We start from the raw sequence: 13596 nt of genomic DNA, 5'->3' as shown, positions 1-13596 counted from the left end.
AGTAATGTTACTACTGGTTCATCACCAAAATTTCATTTTACCTTATATTTTTTCAATCATTAATATGAAAAAGTATAGAAATATGAAAACAACTTTTTATATGGTGAGAACTATGTCAACAAATGTACAGAAACAATCATTCTTATAAGTAGCATTAGTTAGTGCTGTGTTGGAACTAAATGCACAGACTTTAGAGGCAGACTGCTGGGTTTAAATCCTGCTTCCACCATAAACCAGCTCCATAAGCAACCTCCATGAGCTTCAGTATTCTCATTTGTCAAATGATGATATGTTGCATCTACCTCCAGAACCATTGCAAAGGCAAGACAGCACCTGACAAGACTGTTTACCAGTGTCTAACAATAATACAAGCACTTTATAAGGTGTTAGAATCTATGAATGATACAAAGCCTTAGAGAAATGTCAAATAATCATCATCAAAAATGTCATTTGCTCCCACCTGCCAGTAGCAAAGCATGTTTCTAAATGTCTTTCAACATTTCTTCAAAACCTTAAAATTCTTTGGTTTTTACTCACTGATTGTTTCTTAAAAACGCACACATGTCTGGAAACTGAAGAACACTATGGTCCTATAATCAATTTTTAATTACCACATATAAATTACCTGCCAATTAGACTGTTTCCTCTTCATGACTTTATTGTCCAATTTTGTCTCAGGATATTAACAGCAAGGAAAAGCCAACAGTCTTTGTACAATGGGGGTATAATTACATGTGTGTATTTTATACAGAATGTTTGTTTCATAGAATATTTTCACCTGTCTGCATTCCCTATACTCTCCTTCTCAGTCAGCATACTATTAAAAGGGCTACTCTTGTCACAGATTACATAAAGCTTCAAATCATTAGAAAATATTTACCATATTCGATATTGGACACTTTATACTTCTCTTGACCCATATCACCTGCCAGTTATTCTTTTTCCTATTTCCACTCATGAGTGCCTAATTCAGAATACCACCTACTTTTATGGGTATTATAAAGAGGTGGGCCTGGATTCATTAATTCTTGAAATACAGAACCCACCTCAGGGCCTATGCAGTTTGCTACAGTCACTAATGCAACAGTCCCTCACAACTAATGAGGTTCTTAGGCAGTTTTTGACTCTAATGATGACAAAGTGCAAACTGCAGACTGCAATGAAAAATTGATTCCACAGAATTCTAAGTAAATAACTATTTTTCAAAACTATTCCTAGAGCAGATTTCTCAAAATCGAATAAAACAAAAAAAGAATTAAAATTATTAGGGTTTTAATAAAGACAAAAATGTAATAAATAGTAAATTCATTGGAAGATGAGTTATGTCTATAGAAATCTAGCAGCAGGAGTAAATCAAGCATACTGAAGATATATATAAAATATGCAGCATGAACATAATTGGCCATCAATAATCCTGTTTGTCACACACATTTGTACCTATCTTAAAAATTTATAAAGCCCTTTAGTTCACAGCATTTTGTTCAATACATTTAAAAACATACCAATAGGAAAGAAACAAAATCAGAAAATTCATCCCAGGCTGTTTTTTAAAGAAACACTCTTGACATCAAACACATAGGAAGCAGGAAAAGGTTTTCCTATTTAAAATAATCTTCACACTGTATCCACTCCAACCCCATCATTATTCCAAAGAAGATGATTTATCACCTACAAATTCAACAATAGATTTTCCACCTTCTTAAACTGCAGTGACTGCTTCCAAAGTGAATAGTGCTGTAGGTTAGAAGAGACCCCTCATCAACCTTTGCTCTCCATTTGGCTTCAGCTACCTTCTCTCCAATTCTCATCTTCTTCCCTCCTCTAGAAACCCTTGGAAGTCTTCTTAATTCAATTCAGGCTCCTTGCCACCACCACTAACTCACCCCTAGGGATGTAACTGATCTGCTGAGGGCCTTACCTGTGGTAGGCAAAATTTTTTTCCCTTTATTTTACACAATACATCACAATACTTATTAATTTTTTTGAGATAAAGTCTAGTTCTGTCACCCAGCCTGGAGTGCAATGGCATGATCTCAGCTCACTGCAGCCTCTGCTCCCAGGTTTTGACTGATTCTCATATCTCAGCCTCCCAAGTAGCTGGGCCTACAGGCATGCACCACCATGCCCGACAAATTTTTGTATTTTTAGTAGAGATGGGGTTTCACCATGTTTCCCAGGCTGGTCTCGAACTCTTGGCCTCAAGGAATCGTCTGCCTTGGCCTCCCATTTAAGGCGTGAGCCACTTTGCCTGGCCTTAAGTGCTTTTTAAACAACAAATCAGAGAGTGAAAACAAAGTTATTACAAAGCATACATATATCATCATAGCTATAGGGCAACGAGCTTTTCTTTTAACCAAAACCACAGACTGATCTGGCTTGATAGAAGAGTATTTATGAGGATGCATTCTGAAGTTATTCAAGTCTGGATATGGTTTTCTTTCTGACTATATGAACTTAAGCAACTTATTTAACTTATCTGAGACTCAGTTTCCATAGCTATAAAATGCAGATGATATTAGTATTGTATGGGTTAAATAAAATCCCTAAAAATGCACTTATCACTATGCACTTATCATTATGTCCCAACATAGCAATATTCAATAAATTTTATGATAATAATAGTTATTATATACCCAGCTCTCTTGCCTGTATTCTGCTTATGAGGTTCAATACACAAGATATACAGACATTTAATTTAAGGTGCACTAACTGTGATTCAAAATCCTGTGAAAGAAAATCATTTCTAATGTTTGTATCCAAAATGGACCTCACAAATGCCTCCATCATTTCTCTTGGAAATCTTAATAGTTTCTTGTGAAAATAAATTAATTTATTATCAGATTGCTAAAACTCATTTGTAATCATTAATGAATCATAGTCCATTTACCTAATATTCCAAACATAGTTTTAATACATTATTTCAAGTGGCTCTTTTTTTGCTGGTTGTTTACTGAATTGCCAAAATCTCACTACCCACACCAATGGTTCTCCAATGGTTCTCTCACTGTGGAGCATGCATGAACCTCCATGCAAACCAGACACCCATTTAAGGAGCCCTGGAAAATCAAAATCATTTTCATGATAACGCAAACCATCCTCTGCCTTTGTTCACTGTGTTGGCGTTTATGCTAGAGGTGCAAAAGCAATAGTGGGCAAAACTGGTGGTACTTTAGCACAAGTCAAAGCAGTAGATCCAAAGTAGTTTAGCAGTAACTGTGTCCTTCACCACCACTTACTCAAGGTAAAACAAATAAACAAACAAAACAATTTCATTTAAAAAAGTAAAGAAATTTTCTTGAGAAAACAGAAAATGTATTAATGTTATCAAATCTGGACTTAACTTTGATGTCTTTTCAATATCCTGTGTGACACAGAGCAGTATGTGCACAAAGACCCATTACTCTGTACCTACGTATTGTGGTTTTCTCAAATAAATGCATGTGTGTAATTGAGTTGTAAGCTGAACTAGCCACTTGATTTGTGGAATACCATTTTTACTTGAAAGAACAACTGTTTCTTTTTAAATATTTGAGTATGCATAATCTTTTCTTTTTATCATGAACAAAGGAAGCCTGACACTTCCAGGAAAACAACAATATATGTTGCTGATAGTGAAATTTGAGCTTTCAAGTAAAAATTCAAATTTGGAAAATTTCTAACCATCACCAACAGGTTGAGAGTCGTATATTAAAGACTTTTATGATAAATTCCTTATCAGTTACACCAACAAGTTTGAAATGATCAATACCTGATATTTCTAAATCAGGAATAAGTAAAAAATTCATGACGAATGCAAGATCAATGTATTTTTTTGTAACAGATCTGACAGGGTTTCATATTCCACACCGCAAGTAAATCTTAAGAACCTGCCACTGTGAACTTCTGGTGTAGTAGACAAACTATTTCTCTATTATCCAACTTAAAATATCTGTGTAAGGATGGATTCTGTTTGTATATTTTAGCCAAAAAAACAACATATTGCAATATATTGCCCAAGAAGATTTGAGACTCCAGCTGTATTCTATTGAGCTAGCTATCAAAGAGACTTGTAAAGATGTAAAATAATGCCACTCTTTAATTTTTTAGTTTGAAAAAAATAAACTTTTTAAAAATAAAATAAAAATGTTATATGTTTAAAATATAACATAGTTTTAAAACGAATTAACAAATATTTTTAATTTCTTCAGTTTTACTGTTAAAAATGGTACGTGTCAATAGATAAGACACACTTACACAAAGTCTCCAGGGGTGTCCTTGACAATTCTTAAGAGCATAAAGGGGTCATGAGAGTAGTAAGTTTGAGAACTATGGCCTGGTGACTACCTGAAAGTATAAGATTGCTTCCTTCCACTTAAACACTAAGCTCTATGTCAGAACACTCACCTAAATTCCTCTTTCCTTGTTGAGTTTCCTGACAGTTATCAACTCATTTGTAGAGAAGAGATAATCATGATGTTCTGACCTGAGTTCAATTAATGAGCATCATCAGATTTAATAGCTCCCTTCATTTCCTCAGCTTTTCTCTCGTGATTTATTCCTAAGTTACAAAGACACATGTTCTGATCTTAGGTCTTCTACCATCTCATTCAGCAAACATGTATGGAGCACCTACTATACCTCAGGTAATATACCAAGGTCTGAAATAACAAAGACCAATAAAACAAAGCCCCTGACCATCATGAGGTCCAACCAAGTTCCTAAGTTGCATGTTCCTATGTAACACACATTAAAAGATAAATGCTTACTGAAGTACATATATCTATTTTTTGGTGAACCTAGAAAAATGGCACAAACGTTACATGACCTATTCTAACATAATCAAGACTATCTAAGCTCTTCTGAGAACATAAAGAGATAAAATAAAACGGTAATTAATCTTGTGTCTGTAACCCAAACACTCTTTCAATGACATAACTACCAATGCCAAACCTTTGGATATAACAAATAGGGTAAGTAAAGGTGTATAGCTGGACAAATCTTTGGAATGAACAATATCAGAGTCACAGTCATTAGCCTCTTACCCCAAATGTCAAAGCTAGGAAAGGAATGCAGATGAAATTGTTTCTCTTTTACCCGCTGACTCTCTGCCTGCCCATGGAATGTGATCAGCATGACTCTGCCAGAAACCTGAGTAAGCAACCCAGACTCTTATCAGTGTACATGAATAATTTTTTAAAATGCATTGGACAAAGTCCAATTAAACAAACAATTTAAAAATTACCTTTGATAACAAGAGGAAACGTATAACTTATTTTTGCAGAATCACAGTAAATTAATCGTTTGAGCAGAAGGAAAAAAGCACTTTATTGTATATACTTGAAAAATCCAACCAATAATAATGTGAAATTCTAGCTCACAACCACTGCTTTCAATACTCTTTGGAGAAACACATTTGCTTTTCATTTTCAAAGTGGTTGAATCTTGAGCACTCAAATTTGATTTACAATTTCAGCACTTAAGTTCACAGAAGATATGCTGACTTTTTTTAATTAAAAAAAATCATATTGAATTCTCCCCAGATTTTTAAATGACTAGACTACAGTAAATATAAATAACTTTTCATATTGGTGTTACTTGACTTATAAAAAGTAATAAACAGTTCATCCCCTATTAATAACAAAATTACTTATAAATACTTTCAATTTTCTTGCCTATGGCAGAGGCAGCACTATTTAATACTTTTATGCTGAGCCAATCTTTGCAGAGCTAATAGGTAAATAAAAAAGACCCAATAAATCTAATGATTAAACTGAACATTTATTCTCATTCTCCATAGTATTCTAATAAAATGTACTACAGTGAACCAAACAAGAGCATCTAATAATGTAATCTGTTTTACAGTTTAACAAATTCATCTAAAGTCTGGAATGACTTAATTGCCTGCCTTCAAATCAATATTTTGGTTTTCAAACTAATCAAATATATTCATCTAAGAATTAATTCCAGAGAAGAAAGTTAAAGACAGGATTGTGGGTTTAGGAGATGGATAACTTCAACTCAAAACTCAATTACATATAAATCATGGCCTGAGCTAAACCAAATAGCTCAAACCAAATAGATGAAATAAGCCCTATATTAAACTTTTTAAAAAATAATTAGGTCAAAGAAGATATTAGGCTTAGAAATCCTTTCAGTGCTATGTAAGATAAAATTGAATTCCCCTTAGAATTATATCTCTAATTAATATGGTCCTCTAAGCCATAAATATTCTTCCCCATCCATAGATAGACATAACCAATTATGAAAAAAAATCACAGAGGCTACAAAACTATATAATAATAATAATAATAAATTATCATTTAAAATAAAGAAAATCCCCACCTCCTCCCCCCAAAAAAGAAAAGCAGCAAGAAAACAAGCACATGAGCCTCAATTTCACTAGCATGTTGTGCTTGGGTCACTGCCAAGTATCACAAACCACATTTGATGTTTGTGTTTTTGGCTGAGTGACACTAGAATGTCTTTGAGGGGCCTGGGGAGGAAAAGAATGAACTTAGAAACACCAAACAAGAGTTTTCTGGAGTATAGCTATATCATTTCTAGTTGATCATCAAAATAACATTGAAAGTAATTCAATTAAAAAGCAAATCAATGATACAAGGAGGTAGTAGCCTAAAATACACTCCAGGGAAGGCTGAGCTTGGAATTCTTTTGGCTTATGCTACCAAACACTAATTTCTTACCAACCAACATACAGAACAACATGTATCTATCCCATGGCATTGAACTCAGTATTGTCAAGAAACAGCCCCTAGTCTCTGATTATTCACAGCACACTGCATGCCCTAGTTTAAGAGGGAAAAGGAAGGATTATCCTAAGTCAGAAGACAGTGTCTAAAATGTTAAGGCAGATGAAATCAGGAATCTTCCAAAACTTGGCTCAGCACATTAAAATTAGTCACTGTCTATAAAGAAACTGCCAAGACTGCTGAGGATGTGAAAGTTAATACTGTCCTGGTGTACACTGTCAGCCCATCCTCCATGGCCACTCTTCCTGAAGAGCTATGGTACAATGCTGATTCCTACCAAAGCTCTTCATTTTGGAATAGGTCTTCTTAATTCTGAAAGTGCCCATCTTCTAGTAGACCTCCTTACTGAGTGGTATTTAGATTACCTCAGCAATTTAGCTTAGATAAATGGATTTTTTCCACTCTGAAATGGCTAAATATTTCTCCTTAGCCTTATACATTTGATTGCTATAAAGAAAAATATATAGGGAAAAGAAAGTTTATTATTTAGTTGCAACCAAGATTAAAACTAAAATTTATGTAATTCTCTGTTAGTCTTTGTGACAGAACATTTTTAGGTGTTCCTGTTCATAAATTTAACAATAAACAATGAAGGTAAACAATTATAGAGAGTAGATAGAAAGAAAATGATCTTTCTAAAAAGCACATCAACAAATAATAAATGACTACAAAATCATTACCTCTGCTCTCTGTGTTCTGGGAAAAGCAGTTGATTTTTCTATGGCATAAACATCCACCAGGTAAAGACATGCTCCTTGCTCCCGGTCCAGAATGGCTGCAGTCTGAATTATACCAGTATGTCGTCCAATAGTAAAGAGGCGTCCAACAGTTTTTTCTTCACAACGAACTGAAACAATGTAATACTCCACTGGGGCCTCAGATCCTCTGGGGCTAGCTGCTTCTATTGATATCACATTTGTGCCAATGGGTTCTCCTTCCTTCAAAATAGTTATATATTTGGGTTGAGTAAAAACAGGTCCATCAAGGCCCTGAAGAATGATGGTCAATTCAGTGGTTGACTTCCTCCTTTCAGGCCCAAGGTCTGTTGCTGAAACTATGAGATTGTAGATCAACTGTGAAGGAACCAGCGCTGAAGCCACTCTCAAGTCTCCACTATAACGATCAACAATGAAGGTGTCTGTGTCCCCATTGATGATCTCATACTCTACTTCTCCATTAGCACCTTCATCTGGGTCAGCAGCCATAATTGTTGTCAGAACAGAACCAATCACAGCTGATGGGTCTGCAGCAAGGGCGTTTTGTGATATAAACATTGGGACATTGTCATTGAGGTCTGTAACCAAAATGGTCACGTTCTTCAAAGCATACCGTCTAGTTTCTATTGGCACAGCTTGATCATTGGCTTTTACAGTTAACTCAAAGAGATTAGCAAATTCTCGATCTATTTCAGCATTAGTATATATAGTCCCTTTGACTTCATCTATGGTAAAATGGTTGCCTCTTGGCATCTGTTGAATGATTGTGTAGGATAGTTGCCCATTAATGTCTGCATCAGGGTCATGTGCAGTCACTGAAATGACAGATGTACCAATGGGAATGTTCTCAACAATAGATTTGAAAATATCTCCAGGAGGAAAGCTAGGAGGGTTGTCATTAAAGTCCCTCACGTGAATAACCACTGACATTGTAGATGAACGAGGAGGTCTTCCTTGGTCTTTTGCTGTTATATTTAATTTATACAAAGATTGTGTTTCAAAGTCCAATTTTTTGGCAAGAAAAATACTCCCAGTGTTTGGGCTAATGCTAAAAGTTCCGTGGTTGTTAGTCCCAGTAATACTGTAATATAAATCAGCATTGTCACCTGAATCGGAATCAGTTGCAGTAACAGAGGACACGAGTTCACCAATTCTCATGTTTTCCAAAACATCAACAAAGAGTGTTGATTTAGGGAAAGAAGGGGTATTGTCATTTTCATCTAAAATATCAATATTTAAAGTACACGTTGAATTGAGGGGGATTGTCCCTGAATCCACTGCTTGAATTACAAGGGAATAGGCAGGTGTTGCTTCATAGTCTAATTTGCCAATTAGTGCTACCTGACCAGAGGTAATGTCTATAGCAAACTGTCTTTCTTCATTTCCTTTTATTATAGAATAGTGAATAAGTCCATTATTACCTTCATCAACATCTGAGGCAGATACTCTTAAAACTTGTGTCAGATTGGCTGCTGACTCTGATATTGTAGCTTGGTAAAAGTCTTTTAAAAATTTGGGAGCATTATCATTTATATCCTTCATGTAAACATGTACAGTGGCCTGATCCTTGAGAGGCTGAGGGAGCCCCTGATCTGTTGCTATGACTGTAAAGCTAAACACTGCAGTCCCTCTCCGCCTCATAAGAGACTCCCTGTCAAACTGGTAAGTATTTGTAATTTCCCCACTGATAGTATGCAACTCAAAATCTGGCTGCACCATTTCAAAAGAATACCTTACTTCTCCATTTGGCCCAAAGTCTTTATCTACAGCACTTACTTTGCCCACAAACGACCCAGCCCTTTGCTCTTCTTCGAAGTAAAATGTGTAATTGGTACTGTTAAAAAGAGGTCTGTTATCATTTACATCTTCCAAAATTACAGTAACATTCACAGTAGCACTAAGGGGTTCCACTGCTCTGTCAGAAGCAACAACCATTAAAACATATCTGTCTTGAAGTTCACGGTCAAGTTCACTTTTTATATACAATTGACCATCTGGGAATATGCCAAAAGCATCCCCTGTATTTCCTTCAGCAATGGTGTATGCGATTTCACCATTTGCTCCTGAATCCTTATCAGAAGCTTGTACTTTAAAAAATCGAGAATTCACAGGTTCTGACTCAGAAAGGGTGACCTCATAAGAAAGTTGGTCAAACACTGGTGAATTGTCATTTACATCATGGACATAAACTGTTAGGATGACACTAGAGGAGAGCTGTGGAACACCCATATCAGATGCCAATATCTCTATTTGGTAGGAGCCAGCCTGAACATCCAGAGGCCCAAGCAGACTAATAGTGCCATTCTTTTCATTGATAGCAAATAGGTTCTTGGGGTTTTGCTTCAGACTATAGAGTACCATGCCATTGACACCTTCATCAGGGTCCACAGCTTTGGCCTGGAAAATGCTGTGACCTGCCTGCCAATTCTCCACCACATTTACACTCTCTATTGCCTGAAGGAAATGGGGAGAGTTGTCATTCAAATCCTTAACTGTTATGTTAACCATAGTGTCACCAGTCACTGTGCCCCCACTGGCCACTACCTTCAGCTGATAAAATGATTGCTCTTCTCTATCAATCACATTTGCTGTGGTAAGCTGCCCAGTGACCTGGTTGATAGCAAACATACCTTTCTGATCCCCAGTAGTAATGAGATAACTGATGTTGGAATTGAGATCCATGGTGGATGCAGACACACTACCCACATGATATCCCAGCGCCACGTTCTCAAAAACCACAAAGCTGTAGGCAACCTGACTGAATACAGGTGGGTTGTCTTGAGTGTCCAATACAGTGATGGTTACTATTGCCTGGTTGGGAGATTGTAAATTGCCACCATCAGTAGCTACTATTTGCAACTGATAAGCTGTTTTTTCTTCTCTGTCTAGGGCCATTCTTGTAGAAATAACCCCACTCTGAGCATTGACCTGAAACCGAGACCTGTCCCCAGCAGATATACTATATTTGACAGTACCATTGGTACCCAAGTCTGGGTCAGTGGCAGACACAGTGGTGATGTAGCTACCTCCAGGCTCATTCTCCTTAATATGAGCAAAGTATTGGACCGGGTAGAACACAGGGCTGTTATCATTTATATCCAGAAGACTCACATTTATGCGAGTCATTGATGACTGAGGAGGGGTGCCCAGATCTGTGGCCAGAACCAACAGGGAGTAGAAGGCTTGCTCTTCTCTGTCCAAGGAGGAAATAGTACTCAACCTCCCAGACACAGGATCCAGACGGAAGGACCTCCGGTCAGTCTCTGCCTCTTGTAAGGAAAAGCGCACTGTTCCGTTGTCACCCAGGTCCCCGTCAGTTGCCCTGAGCATCAGCAGTTCTGTCCCTGTTGGGGCATTCTCAACCACAGACACATCATACCCTTCTGGCTGGCTAAATACGGGCTTTTCATCATTCACGTCTAGGAGAGTTACTACGAGCTGGGCATAGGACACCTTGGGGTGAACTCCCTGGTCCCGGGCACTTATATTCAGTACAATCTGGGAAGCAAGTTCACGGTCCAGGCCCCCAGCGGCTCCAGTGGTCACGAGGCCACTATGTTCACTGATATGGAACCATCCCAGTCCATTGCCAGAGACAATGCTGTAACGCAGATTAGCATTGAGACCAGAGTCGCCATCAGTGGCAGATATCCCACTCACATAGCTTCCCGGAGGCGCCTCCTCGCTCAGGTTCACTCTGTACACTTGCTGTGAAAAGACAGGAGGATGGTCATTGATGTCATTAACAAAAATCACCAGGCTTGCCACAGAAGAGCGAGCCTGGACTGCTGCGCCAGGGGGCGCCCCATAGTTATCAGAGACGGAAACTGTGAGGTTGTAGGAAGGGATGCGCTCCCGGTCCAAGGCGCTAGCCACCTTGATTAGGCTCAGGTTCGGCACTTTGCTGCTTTGCACTTCAAAGTGGCGCTGCTCATTGCCCCCGAGAATCTGCACGGAGATGTTCCCGTTGGCCGCGGAAGAATCTGCGTCGGTCACGGTGAGCAGAGCCACCACGGTGCCCACTTGAGCGTTCTCATCTACCGAGGCGTAGCGCGAGGTTGCAGGGAAGTAGCGGAACTTCACTACCGGGTCATTGTCATTCACGTCCAGCAGCTGAATCAGCGCCTCGGCGCGCCCCGTGAGGGAAGGCACGCCTCTGTCCATCGCCTGCACCGTAAGCGAGTACTGGCGCCGGGCTTCGAAGTCCAGGGGCTCCCGTACCGTGATAAGCCCCGTCTCAGGGTCCATTTGGAAGGGGGTCCCCTCGTCCTGCAGGCGATAGCGGATGTCCGCGTTGGTGCCCTCGTCCGCGTCCGCCGCCGCCACCTGGAGGACGCTGGAGCCCACAACCGCGTCCTCAGGCACCCCCGCCTGGTAGTGAGAACTGCCAAAAACCGGGGGGTTGTCATTAATGTCTTGCACAGTCACGTTTACCTGAAGGTAGCCCCGCCGCTTAGGCTCACCCTTGTCCTCCACCTCAACCAGGAGCTGGTACTGCGGCGTGACCTCGCGGTCCAGCCCGCCCTTGGACACCAGATGCAGGAACGCTCCCTCGCCGCTCGGGTTCAGGGTGATGTCCAGACGGAAGCGGCCCGCCTCGTTGCCGCGGATGATGCGGTAGGAGCGGTGGTCCACACCGTTTGAGCCGATGTCCGAGTCGGTGGCGGTGTCTAAGATGACTTGGCGCCCGCTGCTACTGTCTTCCTTGAAAGTGACCACGATAGAGGGGTCCGGGAAAACGGGGGCGTTGTCATTAAGGTCCCGCACCAGCACTCGCACTTCGGTGGGGTAGGTGGGCGCGCTGGAAAGGACCACCAGGTTGATCACGTCGCTGGGCAGGCTCTCGCGGTCGATGGTGGACGTGGTGTACAGGGCTCCGGTGCTACTGTTTATGGCAAACAGGGCGTGGCTTTCGCTGAGCCTGTAGGTGAAGCCGGGGCGCGTCTGGATGGTGCCTACCAGAGTGCCTGGAGGTTGCTCTTCCAGCACTTGGAACACCTGGCGCTGCTCGGCCCCGTGGACCCAGGCCTGCCCCGGAAGCAATGACAGTAGCCAAAACACTCGAAGGAGCTGAGATACTGATAGAGTGTGCAACGGGAGCCACGGGCGGCCAGTAGCCCTGTCTGGTGCTAAGTCCATGGTCCTGGCTCCCTAAAACGATGTGATAAAGAGAAGGAAGGGTGAAGCAAACGCAATGATATTTACAGGGATTAAGGAGCGCCAGCAAAGATTCAGCCGACGGCTTGGTCTGAGACCTCTCTCTGCTATTTCAAAGAACCTCCAATCCAGCAAAAGCAAGTAGCATCAGCAAAAGACTCTAGGTAGCCAGTTGGACGCGGAGTGCAAGAGAGATGCTGTGGCGAAAAGCGGCCGGGCACTCCGCGGGACACTCCCAGTGAGCTGAGTTCCCAGAAAAGTTTCTCAAGCCTCTTATATATTCCCCCTTTACTTTGTTTTTGAATCCAGATAGTTTGAGCGTTTTCACCCAGGTGGATGAGAGTTGGGAGAAGTTGCCTGTATCTAAGGTATATGAGGAATCATTGCAAAGAACGGTCTTCAGAAACTTTAGAACTTACCCGCAGCGAAGAACGTGAAGAGGGAGGAATAAACGTCCAAGCACAACTGCGCACCGGGGAAGGGTTGGTGGGGAACCGGGAGAATCGAATTCCTTTCCCAAAAGCTGGAGGCGATGGAATTCCTGGAGTCCCCACTCCTCAAAAACCAAGCTGCAACACCCTTCCAACAGGGCTCCGGCAGTGGCCGCTGAGGCCCAGGCGGCGGCGTCTGCGCGCAGGCAGTTCGGGAACTGCGTTCCAAGCGCTAGCGTTCGCGCTCTGGCTCCCGTACCCGGGAGCGCTCAGCTCTGCCCCTTCCCCTCCAGCAGCCGCCGCCGCCGCCGCCGTCCCTGTTGCGGCTTCAAGCCAGTGGTCCGGCACAAACAACAGCCAGGGTTGCTCGGCATTTTTCACCTCTGCCGGGGCGCCTGCCGACCCATTATTTGTACATCCAAGTCGAACGCAGTTCCCCCTTTCTTCTTGGCCTCGCAGGGGCCGGGCAGAAACAGCGTGCGGTCCCCGAGTCGCCCTCCCCTCACCATGCCAGGGGGGTCGTTCTCCGGCGGCCCCAGTCGG

At 41.2% G+C, this 13596-nt stretch overlaps 1 protein-coding gene across 3 annotated transcripts in view; it reads right to left on the bottom strand.

Moving 5' to 3' along the window:
- The window catches only part of FAT4 (FAT atypical cadherin 4), a 191759-nt gene extending 179142 nt beyond the window's left edge, over window positions 1–12617 (bottom strand). For all 3 annotated transcript variants that reach the window (XM_025386034.1, XM_025386035.1, XM_025386036.1), the window contains exon 1: window positions 7430–12617. In XM_025386034.1, coding sequence (XP_025241819.1) covers window positions 7430–12604 — 5175 coding nt within the window. In that variant the 5' untranslated portion in view covers window positions 12605–12617. The remainder of the gene's footprint in view (window positions 1–7429) is intronic.
- Window positions 12618–13596: the final 979 nt, after the last annotated feature.

This window comes from Theropithecus gelada, chromosome 5 (genome assembly GCF_003255815.1).
Source record: "Theropithecus gelada isolate Dixy chromosome 5, Tgel_1.0, whole genome shotgun sequence".
In the NCBI taxonomy this organism is placed as follows: Eukaryota; Metazoa; Chordata; class Mammalia; order Primates; family Cercopithecidae; genus Theropithecus; species Theropithecus gelada.
The sequence above is the reverse complement of the archived record's forward strand: the minus strand, read 5'-3'. Positions and strand labels throughout refer to the sequence as shown.